The sequence below is a fragment of the Carcharhinus amblyrhynchos genome, chromosome 13 (assembly GCF_965287045.1).
Source record: "Carcharhinus amblyrhynchos chromosome 13, sCarAmb.v2.hapA, whole genome shotgun sequence".
NCBI classification, from domain to species: Eukaryota; Metazoa; Chordata; class Chondrichthyes; order Carcharhiniformes; family Carcharhinidae; genus Carcharhinus; species Carcharhinus amblyrhynchos.
The window spans coordinates 24,862,633-24,884,225 of NC_137336.1; the positions used below are offsets into that span (position 1 = coordinate 24,862,633).

Below are 21,593 nucleotides of genomic sequence, written 5' to 3' on the forward strand. Positions count from 1 at the left end.
TGTTCTATGTTCTATCATCAGCCACATATTTGCGGTACTACTTGTCCCAAGTAGAGCCACCCCCGTAGTCACAGCACTCCCTCAAATACCTCAGATATCTGTGAAAGACCAAAAATATAACTGTTGTCAACACTTTCCAGGAATCTTGCGTACACCTGGAAGATCTGTTTCGCGTAGTCGCAGAGAACCTGAACATCGAGGGAGTGGAAGCCCTTGCGGTTAATAAAGAGGACTTCGTGATGCCATGGCGATTGTGCAAGCAGTCATAGAATCATAGAAGCCCTACAGTGCAGGAGGAGGCCATTTGGCCCATCATGTCTGCACCGACAACAATCCCACCCAGTGCCTATCCCCGTTTAGTTACCTTGCTGATCCCTCTCACCTATCACTTCACAGAGCACTAAGGGTTAATTTTGCAAATCCAATCAATCTAACCTGCATATCTTTGGACTGTGGGAGGAAACTGGAGCACCCAGAGGAAACTCATGCAGACACAGGGAGAATGTGCAAACTCCACACAGATAGTGACTCAAGCCAGGAATTGAACTTGGGTCCCTGGTGTGTAAGGCAGCATTGCTAATCACTGTACCACTGTGCCACCCAGTCAATGGCTCCTTGCACTTGTAGGAAGTCAGTTTTCCCAGGACTCTCATGTCTAGGCTAGCCTGATCCTGATCACTATTTATGAAATTGTGACCCCTCACAGACAGTGCATCCATGTTCTGCCTGATGGACATATACGTGGAGGCCCACGAGATAAGTTTAGAAGGTACCCCAAGCATACATTGGGGAATCCCTTTTGGAAATTCCCATAAAACTTCCATGGGACAATTGCACTGGGTTGGGAACTATCTGACAAAGCGATTTAAATCTCTAACTTTGGGTGGTTCTGCCAGTTTTACTGTTAAAGAACAGTTACTCTGAAAGAATTAGAAGTTAAAAAGACATGATTAACTCCAGAGAAACTATTTAAAAAGCCAGACTGGCATTGCATGGGACATGCCGCAGGCCCACAGCCCTCCCAAGGGACCACATCCCCCATACTATCGCCAATCCCCAAGGGGAACTCCACTCTATCCAACCAAACACACACCCCACACCAACCCAACACCAGGTACCCCCTTCGCCTGGGTCCAACATCTCTGACCTCCCACCTTTCTTCCAGTCCGACTCCCCGAACCTGCCCTCCCCTCGTGACCACGCCACCATTCGCACTCCACCCCCCACCGTCCTCCACAGCCCAGTCTGAACCCACTATTCCCTCGCCCCTTGCCCAGTCCAATCACTGACCTCCCCCTTCTGAGCTGAAGTCCGCCCCCATAGCGCCATTTCAACTCCCTCCCACCCACTGTCTCCACCCACCATTCTAAATCCCCCCTCTCCTCCACCCAAATGGCGTCTCCTCTCCCCCGCTCCACATACGGGTCTCTCCCACTTCTCAATCGGGCTTCCCCCAAACTGCTATCCACAACCAGGTCTCTCTGCTGCCTGCCCTCTCCTCTCCTCTCCCTCCACCTCTGGTTTCTGTTCAGATGCTCGCCAAGCCCTGGATCAACAATGGAGATATTAGCCTTGCCACGTGTCAGGGGAACCACCCCTCACTGAATGACAAGGAGAGTGCTTGGCACCAAGTATGGGATGACAACATGAGATGGCAGCTTTCACCAATGAATACCAGTGGCTGCAGTCCTCCTACACAAATTCCCCACCTGGGGAGGAAGCTTCGCTGGTTCATGTGGCTGAGGGTGGGAAATTTCCATGGCATCACATCAAAAACCTGGATCTATTCTTCTCCAGAATATCCTTTTGCACTGTGCCCATCAGCCGCTTGGAGTGAGGACAGTTGAGCTTGTACCAGCTAATCCAGCCAGTTCCTTCAATGGCAGCGACTTTGTGAGAACAAGACTCTGGCAATTATCATATCTCTGATCTCACTGAGTGAGTGTAGGGCAGCAGGGTGACACAATGGAAGGTGGCACGGTGGCACAGCAGTTAGCACTGCTGCCTCACAAGGCCAGGGACCCGAGTTCAATTCCCGGCTTGGCTCACTGTCTGTCATGGGGAGTCTGCACATTCTCCCCATGTCTGCATGGGTTTCTCCGGATGCTGCAGTTTCCTCTCACAAGTCCAAAAGACATGTTGGTTAGGTGCATTGGCCAGGCTAAATTCTCCCTCGGTGTCTCCGGACAGGCGCCGGAGTGCGGCAACTAGGGGATTTTCATTGTAACTTCATTGCAGTGTCAATGTGAGCCTACGTGTGACGCTAATAGATAAACTTTCAAAAACAGGGTCTCCTCCATTCTGACCTCCTCCCCATATGTCTCCACGCAGCCCATCTACAATTTAAAAAATATACCTTTAATCCCTTGTCAGGGGGCAGTATAGTAAACAGACTGAGGAATCTGTGGAATGATTTATTTCTCTGAAGCCGCGAAGAAGAATGTGTTTCAGAAGAATGCAAACTTCAATGGTGATACACCAGTTTTCACTGAGGGAAGAATTCAGTGAGACTGGGAGGAGCTCTCAGGGTCGGAGGGAAAGATCGGATTAGGATTTGGCACTGGAAACAGTCGAAATTTAAGAGTTTGAAATGACACAAGGCTATTTGTTCCGTTCCGCTCTCCAAAGGTAAACTGCTTGCAGTTTTACGGAAGTTAATCGCTGTCAGTCTCTCCCTCCACTGTCACCAACATGCGGGATTACGATGAAATCGCCGCTTTCCTCGGAGAATGGGGACCCTACCAGAAAGTTATCTTCTTACTTCTGGGCCTCAGTGTCTTTCCCAATGGTTTCTGCGGAATGTCCATCGTTTTTGTCGCGGATATTCCAGAGCATCGCTGTGTAATTCCCGGGAATCTCAATCTGAGTGAAGCGTGGATCAATAGGACTATCCCCCTGCAAGTGGAAAAAGGCAAACTCCAGTACAGCAAATGCAGACGGTACCGGCTGGATGTGATCGTGAATCTTTCGCAGACTTTTCCCGACCCAGATTCTCTCAATATGTCTGAGCTAGAACAGGAGCCCTGTTTGGATGGTTGGGAGTACAGTAAGGATCAGTACATCTCCACCATTGTCAGCGAGGTAAGTGGCTGAAGGAACACAGTTATTGCGCTGGCAGTAGGGACTCTGAAAATTGGCACAGAACTTCCAGGCTCCATTGGGTTGCATTTGAGTGGAGGGGGATGGGATTGGGGGGGTGGTGGGTGGGTGTTGCACCCCAAAGATGCTCTGAGGAATGCCTGTTAGAAGCTTCCACTTAAAGTTTTACTGGCAATTATCCAGAATGGCTAACTTCCCCGGGACAGTTCTTCTAGGCTGGGATGTATCCAATAAAGCAATTTAAATGGTGAACTTTAGATGGGTCTGCCAGTTTTACCCTGATAATTATTCTGATAGAGTCAGAAGAACAAAAGCTTCTAACCTCAGAGTAATTATTATAAATCTGACTAAGCCTCCTAGAGGCATACACCTCCGCTCCCCCCACCCCCCCGGCCACTCTCCCACCCTTCCCCATCCCCAGGGGAACTCCATGCAGTCCAAAAATGAAGCAACCACCCCCCTCCCAACCCCACCAGCACAGGATTCACCAGGACCCCTCCAGTCCGATCCATGGATACTACGTCACACCGCAGGCTCAACTCCACAATTAGAAGGGAATGAGTAACTACCAAAGCAAGAGAAGTAGGCAGGCAGTGCAGAAATCCTATGACTATTCCCCTGCAAAACAGATAGACCAGTTTGGGCACGATTGAGAGAATGGCCTTTCAGGGGAAAGCAGTAACATCTAAATTGGCTGCATCATAGTTGGCTCTGTTGTGCAGGCGAAGAGTAAAAAGTTTGAGAATGCAATAGTTATAGGGGGACTAGATAGGCATTCCTGAGGTCTCAAATAAGGTTGGTATGTTGCCTCCGTGCTGCTAGGTCACGGATGGCTACAGGACATTCTGGAGGGGGAGGGTGAACAGCCAGTAGTTGCGGCAGACTTGATGGGCTGAACAGCCTACTCCTGTTCCTATTTCTTATGGTCTTACTCATTGATACAACGACATAGTTAAAAAAAGTAGATATGGGAAGTTAGGAAGAAAGTTGAAAAATAGGACCCCAAAGATAATGATCTGAAGATTACTACCAGTGCCATGTGCTAGTTAGAGTCAAAATGCCAGTATAAATTTGGATGAATATGTGGCTGAAGAGATGATGTGAGGGGGAGGGTTTCAGATTCTTGTGACGTTAGGATAGGTTCTGGAGGAGATACAACCTGGATGGGTTACATGTGAGCAGGATGAGTATTGCTAGAGTGATTGGTGAGGGTTTAAACTAAAATAGCAGGGGGATGGGAGTCAGAAACAAAAGACAATAAGGGGAATAAGAAAAGTGATAGAAGATTCAAGGGGCAGAATTAAACAGGGCCATTGTGAAAAATATTGGGAACAGTACAAATAATGTTAAAATGACAAACTTTAAGGCTTTTGGAACATTCATGCTGAAGGGGATGAATTAATCACACAAATAGATGTAAAAGGGTATGATATAATGGGAGTTATGGAGTCTTGGCAGCAGGGTGACCAGGGATGGGAACTGAACATTCAGGGGCATTCAGAATTTCGGAAGGACAGAATCTTGTATTCTTTCTGAGACTCCTGTTCCGGAGCTCCGCTTATCATTGGGCCTTCTCAAAGAAATGTATTCCTTCAAACAGGAGGTTCCTCCAAGTAGCTTTCTTCTGAGCAAGAGTCTCTCAGGCATTGATTTCTATGTTGCATTTCTTGAGGCAGGGCTTCTGGGTGCCTTTGATGTGCTTTCTCTGTCCTCCTCTCTCCTTGAGCCGGGTGAAGAAAAATTGCATTGGGACTCTGATATCCTTAGCATGTGGCTGGCCCAGCAGCTTTGCCTTTAATTATCATACCCTCAAGGCTGGTGCTCTTGATATTGATATTACTATACCTGTTCTCCCAGCTGCTGTGGAGTTTTTGTCTCTGAGAGCGTTGATGGTACCTCTCCAGTGCTTTGAGATGGCATCTGTACCTTGTCCAGCACTCTGAGCCCTATAGAGAGTTGGGAGGATGACTGCCTTGTACACAGGGATCTTAATAACAGCACGGATGTCACAATTATGGAAGACACTCATCCTTAGGCGTCCCAAGGCAATGCGTGCATATTGGATACAAATGTTGGGTCTCTGTGTCAGCAGTCAGCCTTAAATGAGAGAGTTCCATATTTGGGGGGTTTCTCCATCGATCTTGATGAAGGTGACTGGCATTTGGAGATCCACTGCAAACACTATGGGCTGAATTGCCTCCTTCTGTGATCTAACAAATCTGTGATTCTGATATCATGCTGGCAAGTGGACCTAGGGTGCCCATACTCTATCGGAGGCTATCACAGTTACCCATAAGTTTCTTTGCCTCTCTCTTTGAACAGTAAAGGAATTCAGGGTTATGGTGAACAGGTGGGTAAGTGGAGCTGAGTCCACCAAAAGATCAGCCATGATCTTATTGAATGGTGGAGCAGGCTCGAGGGGCCAGATGGCCTCCTCCTGCTCCTAGTTCTGATGTTCTCTTTTTTCAGAGTTTTCCTGGAGACTTGTGCAGGATCTCACAGTCAGCTGCCCACAGCTATATAACACAGCCAATGATAGGTTGTTCTCCAGAGCAGGCAATTATGTCAACACTGCCATCAATAATGCCAGTCAGAGGGAGTGGGTGCTCTGATTTGCAACCTGGCTAACCCACGGGTGTCAATGATAGCACACATGACAATTAAGGAATCCCAAGATCACCCAGGAGAACTAATTACCTGCAAGGGCTTCCAATCTCTCAATGTGAAGCTGGTGTCAAAACAAAAGCTATTTATGCAGTCCCACATAAAGCTGAGTACCTGAGCTGCTGCATGGTCTGCCTGAATGATGTGACATTGCTCCATAAGAGGAGTGACTTGATATTCTCCTGGACCATTTCCAGTGGGTTACTGGAAGAGCCTGCAGGGGATTAAAGACCTGAGTCAGGACTAATAAGTGAAGGATGTTTTATGTGATTGTAGTGAGCACATATGACTGGCTGCAGAGATCATAGTAAGAAGTCTGACAACACCAGGTTTAAGTCCAACCAATTTATTTGATAGTAAACTCGCAAGCTTTCGGGGTTTGCCCCTTCGTCAGGTGAATGGAGAGTTCTGGCCTCAGACAGAGCATATAACAGCACAGACAGTTTACAGATTACTGACTAGAATGCAAATCTTTTACACTTAACCTGCTATTCAAGTCTTAAAGAGGCCAACAATGTGAATGGAAGGAGCATTAAGCCCAGGTTAAAGAGATGTGTATTGTCTCCAGGCAGTACAGTAAGTGAGGTTTAGCAAACCCAGGCAAGTCGTAACCCCCATGATTTGCCTGGGTTTGCTAAACCTCACTTACTGTACTGTCTGGAGACAATACACATCTCTTTAACCTGGGCTTAACGCTCCTTCCAATCACATTGTTGGCCTCTTTAAGACTCACATTCTAATCAGTAATCTGTAAACTGTCTGTGCTGTTATATGCTCTGTCTGAGGCCAGAACTCTCCATTCACTGGACGAAGGGGCAAATCCTGAAAGCTTGTGAGTTTACTATCAAGTAAATCAGTTAGACTTAAACCCAGTGTTGTCAAACTTCTTACTGTGTTTATCCCAGTCCAACGCCGGCATCTCCACATGCTGAGATCATGACAGCTTAAATGATTTTTACAGATCATGCAATTCACTAGATAGCTGGGCGTCTCCCATTTCCCCTTCTCTGTTGCCCGGGCACGTCTTGATACCATTGGCGCTCAGAGTATCCACATGTTAGTTGCAAGATGGCGAGAAGGCTGGTTCTCTGCCTCTCCCTCTTGCTCTGTTCTTTCTTCTCCTGCAAGGAGGAAAAGAGGAGTAATGACATGTGGTGATCAATTGGATGGAGAGCATTTGCAGAGGGTAACTTTGAGGAAGAGATATGATTACATAAAGATGAGGGGGGGTGTTAGCGTTGATGGACAGATGGGGACATAAAGCTGTGGATGAGCAGAGAGGGATGGGTGCACCTCCAAATGACATTGATGTGTGAGCAGTGATGTGGTGAAGAAGGCTTGAGAAGTGAGGTGGCTGGTGTGATGCACATAAATCTGGATGTATTTGAATGTGGGCACTTTCCCTGCACTCTTCACTCATTAAACCTTTTTTATTGGCATCAAATCCGAGAGGATGGTCCAATACTCTTGCCGCAGCTTCCTCTGCTGCCTCTAGCATGCTTTTGTAGATTTACTACAATTGATGTACTGTGGATGCTGGAAATCTGAGGTAAAAAATCAGAATCCGCTGGGAATAAACCACAGTGGGTGTGGCAACATCGATGGAGAGACGAACAGTTTTGAGTCTCCTTTAGAATAGAAGAGAAGTAAAAATGTAAAAGCAAAATACCCCGGTAGTAAATGTGTGGTGGATTCTATATATTTGAAAGGGACCAGGTTAAGTAGAACAAATGGAAAGATTTAAAATAGATTAGAGAATAGGTTAGAGAGCAGGAGAGGTTAAATAACAAAGATCTCATGGAACAAATGGCAAAGGGAGTAGTGATGGTTGTAGTAAAGTAGCACAGTATTGGTCCAGAGCTAGTGGTGATGGCAGAATAATGGGTGGCTCTGACTAACAACAATAGCATTAATATACAGACTGGAGGAACAGATCCAGGAATTCCAACTGGCCACTTTATACCCTTCTAGATTCAACACTGAATTCAATAACTTCAGACTGGCAACTTTGTCTTCAATTTTGATTTGTTTTTTTTGAAGGGCCAGTCAATATTTTGTTTTCATGGGGCACACTCTTTACTTACTGGACGAGTAATCCAGAGGCCCAGACTCATGTTCTGGAGAAACGAGCTTAAATCTGACCACAATGGCTTGTGGAATTTAAATTCAATTAATTAATAAAAACTGGAATTTAAAAACTCACTTCAGTAGCGATCATGAAACTACTGGGTTGCTGGGAAAGCCCATTTGCTTATTTTATGTCATGTGGCTGCCTGATGTGTAAGTCTGTTACCAGTGTTAGGGACCGGATCAGAAACTCCATGGTATATTATGGAGTTAACCTAGACCATGACTGTTTTTGATTTTGGCATTAGTGTAAATTTAAAGTTTTCCATTTCCGATGTGATTCAATTGACCCACTGGGAAGAATTTTTTCGAACAAACTTTATTTAACCAAACAGTTTAATTATAACTTTTACCAATTGAAATATGACAAGATATAATTTTTAACTGCTAGCTATCTCTATTAATTCAAACTTAATCAATATTCCTTATCGGCATATATTCCTCAAAGAATCATAGAATCCCTATAGTGCAGAAGGAGGGCATTTAGCCCATCGAGTCTGCGCTGACAACAATCCCACCCATGTCCCATCCCCATAACCTCATGTATTTACCCTGCTAATCCTCCTGGCACTAATGGTCAATCAACCTAACTTGCACCATTTTTGGAGTATGGGAGGAAACTGGAGCATCCAGAGAAAACCCACAGAGAAAATTTACATTTTCACCTCACGCAGGTCAAGTCAACCTTCTTGCTGTCGATCTGGGGTTACATGTAGGTCAGACAGGTAAGGATAACCATTTTCTTTCCCTTAAAGGGCATTAGTGAACCATTAGTTTTCATGACAATTAATTATTACAGAGAATAGTTTCTTATTAATTGAATTTAAATCCCATGCTGAGATTGAAATCCATGTCCCCAGAGCATTAGCCTTGTCCGTTGTTGATTCATGCACAATCTTTAGCATCATTCGCATCTCTTCAAATACTGAAGCAGTCATTTCCTTCTGCAGCAAGACCCGGACAACTTATCGGCTTGAGCTGATAAATGGCAAGTGAGTCACACCATACGGGGCGACAATGACTATCTTCATCAAAATGGAATCTAAACATCCCCACTTGACACTGAATGGCATTACCAGAATTAAAATCCCTGCCATTCAGGGGATTTCCATTGACCAGAAACTGAACTGGAGCAACCATATAAATAGGGACAGGTCAGAGGCTGGAAATTCTGCAGCAAGTGACTCCTCAACCTAAAAGCCTCAATATGGAGATGCCGGTATTGGACTAGGGTAGGCACAGTAAGAAGTCTCACAACACCAGGTTAAAGCCCAACAGGTTTATTTGGTAGCACGAGGTTTCGGAGTGTCGTCCCTTCATCAGGTGAGTGGAAGATTTGGTTCACAAACAGGGCATATAATGACACAGACTCAATTACAAGATAATGGTTGGAATGTGGTCTTAACAGGTAATCAAGTCTTTACAGGTACATAAGAACATAAGAAATAGGAGCAGGAGTAGGCCATCCAGCCCTTTGAGCCTGCCCCGCCATTCAATAAGATCATGGCTGATCTGTCGCTGCTCAGTTCCACTTTCCCGCCCTCTCCCCATAACCCTTAATCCCCAATTGTACAGACAATGCAAGTGGAGAGTGAGTTAAGTACAGGTTAAAGAGATGTGAATTGTCTCAAGCCAGCACAGTTAGTGAGATTTTGCAAACCCAGGCAAGTTGAAGAGGTTATAGAAAACATGACATGAACCCAAAATCCTGGTTGAGGCCATCCTCATGTGTGCAGAACTTGGCTATCAGTTTTTACTGAGTGATTCTGTGTTGTCATGTGTCTTGAAGGCCACCTTGGAGAATGCCTACCCAAAGATCAGAGTGAATGCCCTTGACTGCTGAAATGTTCCCCGACTGGAAGGGAACACTCCTGCCTGCTGATTGTCAAGCAGTGTCCATTCATCCATTATCATAGTGTCAGCATGGTCTCCCCAATACCTCGGGACATCCTCTCCTACAGCATATCAGATGGACAACGTTGGCTGAGTCGTAAGAGTACATACCGTGTACCTGGTGGATGGTGTTCTCACGTGAGATGATGGCATCCATGTTGATGATCCAGCATATCTTGCAGAGGTTGCTGTGGCAGGTTTGTGCGGTGTCATGGTCACTGTTCTCTTGAAGGCTGGGTAGTTGGCTGCGTACAATGATCTGTTTGAGGTTGAGCGGTTGTTTGAAGGCAAGTAGTGGGAGCATGGGGATGGCCTTGGCAAGATATTGGTCTTCATTGATGACATGTTGAAGGCTCTGGAGAAGATGTCATAGTTTCTTCACTTCGGGGAAGTACTGAACGACGAAGGGTATCCTGGCCATCATGTTCTGTGTTTGCCTTCTGAGGATGTCAGAGCGGTTTTTCGCTGTGGCACGTCGGAACTGTTGATCTATGAGTTGAGCGCCATATCGTACTCTTACGAGGGCATCTTTCGGTGTCTGTCAATGTCTGATGTGATCCTCCTCTTCTGAGAAGATCCTTTGTATATGGAGGCCTTGTCTGTAGGGGATGGCTTCTTTAATGTGTTTAGGATGGAAGTTGGAGAAGTGGAGCATCATGTGGTTGTACATGGGTTTGCGGTACAGTGAAGTGCTGAGGTGACCATCTATGATGGAGATGCCTGTATCCAAGAATGCAATCCTCCACTCACCTGATGAAGGGACAGTGTTCCAAAAGCTCGTGCGGCCAAATAAACCTGTTGGATTTTAACCTGGTGTTGTGGGACTTCTTATTGTACAGCCTCAAGTAAGGAGTGTGATTGAATACTCTCCACTTGCCTGGATGAGTGCAGTTCAATAACACTCAAGAAGCTAAACACCATCCAGGACAAAGTAACTGATAGTTTGGTACACCATGCACCCACATAAACAATCACTTCCTCCATACTGATGCACATTGCCAGCAATGTATAACATTCAAGATTCACTGGAGTAACTTGTTGCGGTTCCTTTGACAGCACCTTCCAAACACACAACCTCTACCGTCTTGGAGCACAAGGGCAGCGCCTCCACAAGAACATCACTGGCTGAAAGCTTCCCTCCAAGCTTCACACCATACTTGGAGATTTTTCACTGTTCCTTCACTGTCACTGGATGTAAATCCTGAAACCCCTTCCTGAAAGCACCGTACACCTGCAGCAGATGCACTATAATAATTCAAGGAGGTGACACAACTGTCAGTTCTTGAGGGCAAGTAAAGATAGGCAATAAATTCTGCTTTGCCAGCAATACCCACATTCAATGAAAGAATTTTATTTGGTTTAATGACACCCTGTGAAGCATCTTTGATTACAGAATCATAAGAACATAAGAAATAGGAGCAGGAGTAGGCCATCCAGCCCCTCGAGCCTGCCCCGCCATTCAATAAGATCATGGCTGATCTGTCGCGGCTCAGAATCATGGAATTCCTACAGAGCAGAAGGAGGCCATTTGGCCCATCATGTCTGCACTGACTCTCTGACAGAGTATCTTACCCTGGCTCTCTCCACAATCCTATCACCAAAGCCCCGCACACTTACGATGGCTAATCCATCTAATCGCCTCACCTTTGGACACTAAGGGAAAATTTATCATGTCTAATCCACCTAACCTGCACACCTTTGGACTGTGGGAGGAGACCAGACCACCCAGAGAAAACGCACTCCACACAGATAGTTATCCAAGACTGAAATTGAACTGGGTCTTTAGTGCTGTGAGGCAGCAGTGCTAACCATTGTGCCACCTTGCTTTCCATTGTCATTGCTGGGTGACCTGTCAGGTTTCATTGAATAAAACTGAATCGTTTGCTAAGCTATTTCAGAGGGCATTTTAGAGTCAATCGTATTGCTATGCACATGTAGCCGGATCAGGTAAGGGTGGCAGGTTTCCAGAGTAGGTAAGGTTGGCAGGTTTCCTTAGGATACGTTATTCTGTCAAAAGCACAACATAAATACAGGATGTTGTCGTTATTCTTGCAGCCACTGATCAAAGGTGCAAATGGTGCCATTGGCACAGGCTGATATTGCTTCAGTGACCTGAATGAGCTTTTGCCATATCCTGTTTCATGTATGTTTAAATCCAAAGCAGTGAAAAGGCTTGTCTGTAAATATCCCTAAACTAAATAGGGAATTTTCCATTTCTTTTTGCATTTCAGTGGGATTTGGTGTGTGACAATGAGTGGAAAGGGCCGTTTGCCATGTCAGTATTCTTCTTGGGAGTGTTATCCGGTTCCTTTATTTCTGGACAGCTATCAGATCAGTAAGTTATTTCCATTATTGAACTCTGCAAGAAAAAAATTTTCAACGCAATTATTAGCCTTTCAGACTTGACAAAAGCAGGGAATGCAGTGAAGAGAGCATTGATAAAATGAGTGCTGAGTATTTACCACACTGTTTGTGTTGCATTCCCTCCGCAACTGCTATTTTATTTCCTGGATTTCATGAGGCATGTGAGCGCTTGTTGCCAAGTCCTCATAAATAATGAAAATTCCAGATACGGTAACATCATTCACACCCCAAAGAGATTTTCACCTGGGACTATGTGAATTATCCACAATACCGATTGTAGTGGAGAAAGCTATTTTCAGGGCTGAATCAAAGAATACAGTGGAGAAGGAGGCCATTCAGTCTGCATGACCACAATCCCACTCAGGCCCTTTCCTGAAACCCCAAGTATTTACTTTGCTAAACCCCCTGACACTAAGAGGCAATTTACCATGACCCATCAACCTAACCCTTTGGGAGGAAACCGGAGCACTCGGAGGAAACCCATGCAGAGAGAACGTGCAAACTCCACACAGTCACCCAAAGCTGGAACTGAACCCATGTCCCTGGTGCTGTGAGGCTGCAGTGCTAACCACTGTGCGACCCTGCCGCTGAAGAGAAACAGCAAGATAACATTTATTCCAATGTTAATACATTCCCTACAGGTCCAAAGGAATCAGAGTGACCTGGTTAGTAGCACTTTACCTCTGAGTCCAAAGTAGTTTTAGAACATAGAACATAGAACATTACAGCACAGTACAGGCCCTTCGGCCCTCGATGTTGCGCCAACCAGTGGAACCAATCTAATGACCCTTTAACCTAAACTATTCCAATGTTATCCATATGCCTATCCACTGACCATTTGAACGCCCTTAAAGTTGGCAAGTCCACAAGTGCTGCAGGCAGGGCATTCCACGCCCTTACTACCCTCTGAGTAAAGAACTTACCTCTGACATCCGTCCTATAGTTACCACTCCTTAATTTAAAGCTATGTCCCCTCATGTTAGCCATCACCATCTGAGGAAAAAGGCTCTCACTATCCACCCTATCTAACCCTCTGATCATCTTGTATGCCTTAATTAGGTCACCTCTTAACCTTCTCCTCTCTAATGAAAATAACCTCAAGTCCCTCAGCCTTTCCTCATAAGACCATCCCACCATACCAGGCAACATCCCGTAAATCTCCTCTGCACCCTTTCCAATGCCTCCACATCTTTCTTATAATGCAGCGACCAGAACTGTACACAATACTCCAAGTGCGGCGGCAGCAGAGTTTTGTACAGTTGCAACATGACTTCACGGCTCCGAAATTCAATCCTTCTACCAATAAAAGCTAACACATCGTATGCCTTCTTAACAACCTTATCAACCTTGGTGCCAACTTTCAGGGATCTATGCACATGTACCCCGAGATCTCTCTGCTCGTCGACACTACCAAGAATCCTTCCATTAGCCCTATATTCTGTACTCCCGTTACTCTTACCAAAGTGAATCACCTACACTTTTCTGCATTAAACTCCATTTGCCACCCCTCAGCCCCTCATATCTGTTTGAAATCTGCTATCTTTTATCCTAAAACTATGACATCTTGTTCTAGATTACCCCACAAGAGGAAACATGTGTTCTGTGCCTACTTTGCCAATAACTTTTATCATAGTTTCTCTCAAAGGGTAATGAATCTGTGAAATTCACCATCCCAGAGCATGGTGAGTGCAGGGATATTGAGTAAATTTAAGAAAGAGATGGGCCGACTTTTAATTAGTCAGGGTTTGAAGGGCAATGGCGATGGACAATTAAGTGGATTCGAGGCTGAGATGAGGTCAGCCATGATCGTATTAAATGGTGGAGTAGGCGCGAGGGGCTAACTTGTCTCCTCCTGCTCCTAGTTCTTATGATTCTGGGGATGGTGGGCCCAGCTTCTAACTCAGCCTGCCCCCTGGAATTCTCTGTCTGTAACCTGATCTGGGAGTGAAAATCATGGCCTCACAGTCCTACTGAGAAGGAATTCCAAATTTTAGGCTCAGTGATAGTGGAGAAATTACGATATCTATATGTTACCAAGTTAGGATGGTGTAGATCTTGGACAGAAACTTAATCATTTGTTGTAGTGTGATGCAAAACGATGAGGAACCCTTAGATCACAATGGTGATTTATTGAACTATTGCGACAATATGGTGGCTTTAAGAAATGTATTTGCATCATGTTTCTTATGCAGGATTTGTTTTAGGAGTCAGTTGGGTTATATCGGCAAACCTTTCTAATTAGTCCAAAATGAAAGAAGCAAACCTAATCATTGTGCTAAATTTGGTAATGGTTTCCAGAGCATAGGAACAACAGAACCTGGAAGTTCCTCCAAGTCACTCAGTGGATCAGACACCTGGAATTTCCTCCCTAACAACACTGGAGTCAGTTCTATTTACTGGTACTACTTTGTCTATAACTGGCAGCCCACACACTGATGCTGCAAAAACATAATTGATCCTAAGTGCTACAATGTTCTTGTTAATCTCGGCTAATGAAGTGTTGTTATTTTAATGTTTTCCCCTGGCGTTTTTCAGAGTAGAGCTTTATTAGGTTGATTGACAAGGAAAATCATGTGACAGGGTGAGACTATATTTACACAAAGGAACAAGCCAGATGCTGCTTGGAATTGAAAGAGTGAAGTAGCTCTTTGTCTCTCTCTCTCTCTCTGTATCTTTCTCTGAAGTTCTGCTGCTTGACGATAGATCATTCTCTGGAGGTTGCTATATGGGAGTCTGAAGACAGGTGTCTCTCTGTATCTCTGTCGAGAGGGGTTAAAAGGCTGGAAATCTAGCAACCACATGAGCCAACATGAGCCAAGATGCGTTGTGCTAACTGATTCTGAAGAGGGATTTGTGTCTGTGGAGATATTGCTCAAGTTGGAACTGTAGAGATAGTTAGCAGTTAGGAATTATGCTTTGTCACGTTTTAAACATTTCAATTGGTGAAAGCTCTGTTAATTCATTTCGTTATATTTTAACTTTGTTGTTAAATGAAGTTTGTTTTAATAAAAGCTTCCTAGTGGGTCAATAGACTCACACTTGAAGTGAAATACCTTATGCTCGCACTAATGACAAAATCAAAAAATAGTTGGGGTATAGATTAACTCCATAACATACTTCAGAGTTTTGATCTGATCCCTAACACTATATACAAACAAGCGAAGTGTAGTTACACATCTCGTCTCACTGTCTCACTGGGAAGGTCATGTGACTCATGAACACTCAGCCCTTAAAAGGGTCACGCTATCAATGGTGGCATTCCCATGCAACAGCTGTCTGGTTTTTCCTATGTAGAAGTCATTGATTTGGAAGTACTCTTGATAGAGCCTCAGCAAATTGCTACAGTCATCTGTCGCAGTATGCTGGTTTTAGAGGAAATGAATTGTTACCATGTGCTCCCAAACATATGTTGCCCTTAACATTCCAGGTGCTAGAGACAGCAGGTTTGGAAGGTGCATGTGAAGGAACCTTGGTGAGTTGCTGGAAGTGCATCTTGTATAGGCTGCTGCTACTGTGTACCAGGGTGATGGAGGGAATGAATGTTTAAGGTGGTGTTTCGAGGGCTAATCAAGCCGGCTGCTTTGTTCTGAATGCTATTGAGCCTCCTGAGTGTTGCTGGAGCTGCATCTATCCAAGCAATTGGAGATTATTCCATCACACTCTTTGCAGATGTTGCAAGGTTCTGAGGAGTCAGGAGGTGAATTACTTGCCTTAGAATTTCTAGCCTCTGATTTCCTTTCCTGCAGCATATCAGGTAGACAACGTTGGCCGAGTTGTAAGAGTATGTATCATGTACCTGGTGGATGCTGTTCTCACGTGAAATGATGGCATCCGTGTCGATGATCCGACATGTCTTGCAGAGGTTGCTGTGGCAGTGTTGTGTGGTGTTGTGGTCACTGTTGCTGTGGTCACCTTTGTAAGGATGCGTGGCGCATTGAAACAAAATTGGAAATCCTTTCCTCCATGCTACCACCACCTGCCTGCCAACTCCACTGATAATTCTATCATTCTCAACAATTGGTATTGTCACTAAATATATCAACACTGATCCTAAAGTGGGCCTCCTTGAGCCTATCACTTGGCTCCATCTCCAGACTTTCTCTCTTTATACTAATAACATGTTTTTTGAAGTAAGCAGAGATTACACCACAAACAGCCATCCCGTCATCCCTGAGGCAAGATCCCCATTTAATTTCCTCCCCTTGTGGTGCATTCAAAGTTGTGTTAATTGTGTGGCAGCAGAATCCTCAATGTGTCTGTATGTAAATCTAAATGTCAGTGTGTGCTCATGTGTATATAACTGAGAAAATACAGATGTTGTATACCAGTTTGCATATTTGTCCCTCCGAATGTGTGCATGATTTAGTTACAAGCATACGTGAATAATTACTAGCATGAGATGCATGTTAGCAAGTATACTGTGATTTATATTTTAAACTTGATTTGTTTCTGCCTTACAGGTTTGGGAGGAAGATAGTTATGTTTGGAACTATGGCTATACAGGCTGGATTTAGCGTACTGCAGGCATTTTCACCAAACTGGGAGATATTCTGCGTCTTCAATTTCCTTGTGGGTCTTGGACAGATTTCAAACGTGGTGGCTGCCTTTGTTCTTGGTAAGTAACTACATCATTCTTTCTTTTTGCTCGCCCTTTCTTCAATATCACTGATAATTCTGTCTTTCTCAACATGACACCAAGTTCAGGTTTTTGCATATTACCCCGAAGGCTGGTAGAAAACCTGTGAAATTGTGAAGCTGAATTTTCTTCCAATTCCTTCCTGTGAAAAAATGGTTAAAAGCATTCTGAAACACGACAGGCGGCAAAAATGTTCCTGCTGGGAATAGGAAGCAGAGGATTATTGAATTATAGAAAAACAACAGAAGTAAAACTATGAGTGACAATTAGCAAAATTCAGGTTGACAAAATAAAAACTACAAGAAGTTCCTAATAATATAAATCTGACATCTGAAAATGCTTGGCCCTCTGGCAGCATTGCTGTGTAAGGTCCCACATTAAGTTAATTGATTAGACCAGATTCTGCCATTGAACTGGAACTTCAAAGCATTTTGTTTGAGTCACTTGAAGAGTTGGAGGAAACAGTCATTGAAAATATTTAATATTTTCTGATTATCCTCTATTTCAAACCCGCTTACTTATTTTGTTGTTTCACCTTTGAAATGCCCAAACTTAAGCTATTGTGACACTGAAACAACATTTTCTTGTTATCTTCAGGGTCAGATCCAAATCTTTTCTCCAGGTCTCTGATCTCACTCTACTTAAATATCTTTGCATTTTTGAGTATTCATTCCACACTTCTCTCTTGGTGGGGTTTATACAAACTATTTTTTCTTCTCCTTATTTAACGTTAAATTCAACAGTAAATCCATTTCATGCCGTGTATACTTAGCCTGAGCTTATTGATGTGGGAATCCCTACTGCGTTCAGGATTATATTTTTAAAGTCCTGCGTAATGTCTAATCAAGTGTTGTTGAAATACCTCTTGTTATTTTATTTGTTCTGTCATTTTGTGCACTTTGCAAGTATACGGTTCCTGAACATCAGTATTTCCTACTCCAAGATTATGCTAACGTTTCTCATTCTTTAACAACTGCAACCTTATCTTGTACATTTTCTGAGTTCCTAATGAATAACAGGACCTTGCTGTTTGTAACGTTGCTCACGCACTGGTTGAATAAGCAGTCTTCCTCTTCATTTGCCAAGTCTGATTTTAAGTCACTTGGATTTTCCCAGTTAATAGCCAGTTGATTAAAATTTCCATTTAAACTGCATCCTTGTTTTCATGTAACTGAAATGGTGGTGGAGCCTGACTGCATTTGAATTTTCAAAAGGCAATGGATATGTACTTGAAGAGAGCTAATTAGTAGCAATATGGGATGGCACAGTGGCATAGTGGTTAGCGCTGTTGGTTCGCAGCGTCGGGTTCGACTGCCGGCTTGGGTTACTGTCTGTGCAGAGCCTGCACATTCTCCCCGTGTCTGTGTGGGTTTCCTCCAGGTGCTCTGGCTTCCTCCCACATTCTGAAAGAAGCGCTGGTTAGGTGCACTGACCTGAACAAGCGGCAGAGTGTGGTGACTCAGGGAATTTCACCGTAACTTCATTGCAGTCCTATTGTAAGCCTTACTTGTGATTAATAAATAAACTTTAAAAAAAATGTGATGCAAGGTCCATTAGCCATTTCTTTTAAAGAATCACCAAAAGTATGTAGCAAGTTAATTAGTCTTAAAATGTGCTGATAGAGTCTGCAATTCTACACTGTTCTTGTGTCTTCATTGAAGAATTGCCTCCTCTTTTCATTCTGACCAGATGGTGGATAGTATACCCCACAGTAAGGATCGTTAGTTCCTCTCAGGGCTGAAAACTGGCCAGAAAATAGGGCCATTAGCTCATGGGCTTGTTTGTTGACTTCATTACTCCCTCTAAGCCATTTTTAATTGAACAAGTTAAAACCCATTGAGCCGTGTGGTGCAAGAATGACATGGATTTTCTAGTCAACCTCCAGGCTCCCGTGGGCTGTGAGGGAAAATCCAGCTGTCAGGCGCTGGCGTCCCATTTGAGAACTGTGGGCAGTGCTCTAGAGTCTGTGGAAGAGACTCACATTTGATAATGCTGAGATAGGCCCTTTAAATATGTGCATTCCCCCCCCACCCCGCAACTCCCACCACCGCGCATAGATGCATTTATATAAGATCCAATGTTTTGAGCTTTAAAAATGCTTCTAATTAAAAAAAAACTCAAGGTCCGAATTCTTTCTTACTAATACTGGACTCCTCAGCTGTGCTGACCTACATGGTATGAGAAACCCTTATGTATGAATCAAGTAGAATTTATTAAGCAAGATTTTGCATATACATAATTCAAAGTAGTGAAGACAATATAGAAGCTTCTCATCTCTCAAGATCTGAGGAATTCTTGGTGTTGCCAGCAACCTGCCATGCATTTTGCAGGACAGAGGTGGCCCGGTGGTTGGATCTTCTGGTCCTGCCATTGGCAATGGGACTTCCTAGTGAATGCAGCTCTCGCTGTCGTAAATCCGTGGGGATGTACTATTAGCAGGACCGGAGGATCCCACCGACATGAATGGCCAGAAAGCTGCCGTCAATTTTTCACTCCTTTGTCTTCAAAGTGACAATGATCTGTGTTGAGAAGAGTGATATTCCAGGAGCCAAGGAATGACTGTCACTAAGTTAAGTTATGGAAAGAGGTTGGGTAAAGTTAGGTTGCTTTTGTTGGAACAGAGAAGACTGCGGGGTGACCTGATCGAATTGTACAAGATTATGAGGTACGTGGAAAGAGTGGATAAGGAGCAGCTGTTTCCCTTAGTTGAAGGGCCAGTCACAAGGGGACATAGGATCAAGGTGAGGGACAGGAGGTTTAGAGGGGATGTGAGGAAAAACTATTTTATCCAGAGGGTAGTGACAGTCTGTAATGCATTGCCTGGGAGAATGGATGAGGCAGGTTGCCTCAATCCTTTAAAAAGTATCTGGATGAGCACTAGGCACAGCATAACATTCAGGGCTATTCCCTAATGGGCCCTACGCTTTCCCTCGTTATCCACTTTCCATTGATATACTTGTAGAATATCTTGCTTTTTTCCCTAACTTTACCAGCCAGAGCTTTCTCATATCCTCTCTTTGCTTTCCTAATTGCTTTCTTAAGCTCCACCCTGCACTCCCTATACATCGCTAATGTCTCTGCTGATTTGTGCCCCTTGTACTTTTCAAAAACCTTTCTATCATGAATGTCCCTAGTTATTCATGGTTCTCTGGGCTTGTTACTTCTTCTTATCACTAGAGGGAACAAGCTGGGCGTGTTTCCTCCCCATTTCCTTTTTGAATGCCCTTCACTAATGTTATGTAGATTTTCCCATTAGTAGCTATTCCCAGTCTACCTTGGTAAGATCCTGCCATATTTTATTAAAATCTGCTCACCTCCAATCCAAAACTTTTTGTGCAACTTGTCTATTTCCCTGTCCATAACAAATTTAAATTGTACCATGTTGTGATCGCTATCACTAAAATGCTCCCCCATCACCATCTTAACCATCTGTCTGGCTCCATTCCCCAGAATCAGGTCCAGCACAGCTCTTTCCCTTGTTTGGCCCTCTACATATGGATTAACATTTTCCTGTACACATTTCAAGCAATCTATGCCATCCAAGCCTTAACATGACGGAATTTTATGATCTTGCTCAGGAGAGGCTCGTAAAATCTCACCCAAGGCTAATAAAGAATTCTGTTTTGCAAGCCTCAGGGCAGGCAAGGTGGTAAAATTCTGGCCTATGTATATCTATCTCACTTAATGTTGGGAAAGTTAAAATCACCTAATACAATAACCCTATTGTTATTGTTTTTACATACTTCCACAAACTGAGCACATATTAGCCCTTCGATATCCTTCTGACTACCTGGGGGTCTATAATAAACACCTAACATGTGGCAGCCCCTTTTTCATTCCTAAACTCGACCCAAAAAGCTTCATTTGATGCCCCTTCAAATATATCATTTCTCCTTACTGCAGTAACTGACTCCTTAACTAATAATGCAATATCTCCTCCTCTTTTACCTCCTTCTCTGTCTCACCTGAAGATTCTATTATCCAAAATGTTGGTTTGCCAATTGTTTCCTTCCTTCAACTATATAAAATCACATTCTCTTCTGAACATATTATGACCAAAGCCCCATATGAGAAAATAAACATTTGCTTCAGGTGCAGACCAATTAAAGCAATATATGAGTTTTGTTTAAGTATAGGCTAGAATTCTCTAGCTGTCCATGCTGGTGGGATCTTCTGTTCCTACCAATGGTGTACCCCACCTTGGTTTCTTGTTGGCATGGAATGCAGGCAGTGGGAAATCCCATTGTTAGTGGCAGCATAGCCCGCTGGCACTACTGCCTCACAGGGCCATCAGCCCAGGTTTGATTCTGACCTTATCTGTGTGGAGTTTGCGCATTCTCCCCATGTCTACATGGGTTTCCTCTAAGCGCCCCAGTTTCCTTCCACACTCCAAAGATGTGTAAGTGGATTAGCCATGCTAAATTGCCTATTAGTGTCCATGGATATGTCGGTTCAGTGAATTAGCCATGGCAAATGTGAAGGGTTATGGTCTTAGGGCAAAGCGAAGGGCTTGAGTGGGATGCTGTTTTGGAGAATTGGTGCAGACTTGATGGGCCAAATGGCCTCTTTCAGCACTGTAGGGATTCAATGGACCAGAAGTTCCCACTTCGAGACACCAATGGTTTCATCCCCTGCCCTCCTCCACCAATGGTTTCACCTAAGTTCACACTGTTAATGTTCCTTCAAAGCAGAAAACGCTTTGAATTCAACTTTTGCAGCAAAATTAAAATCACAAATTCATTGAATATAGCTTTAAAATAGTTAAAGAATAATTTCCAAGTATGTTCCCCATTCTAAACATTAGTAGAAT

General features: G+C 44.0%; 1 protein-coding gene across 1 annotated transcript in view; it reads left to right on the forward strand.

Moving 5' to 3' along the window:
• The first annotated feature begins 2,487 nt into the window (after positions 1-2,487).
• The window catches only part of LOC145351777 (organic cation/carnitine transporter 2-like), a 69,895-nt gene continuing 50,789 nt past the window's right edge, over positions 2,488-21,593 (forward strand). The window contains exons 1-3 of the mRNA XM_080201401.1: positions 2,488-3,081; positions 12,015-12,118; positions 16,608-16,762. Coding sequence (XP_080057527.1) covers positions 2,692-3,081; positions 12,015-12,118; positions 16,608-16,762 — 649 coding nt within the window. The 5' untranslated portion in view covers positions 2,488-2,691. The remainder of the gene's footprint in view (positions 3,082-12,014; positions 12,119-16,607; positions 16,763-21,593) is intronic.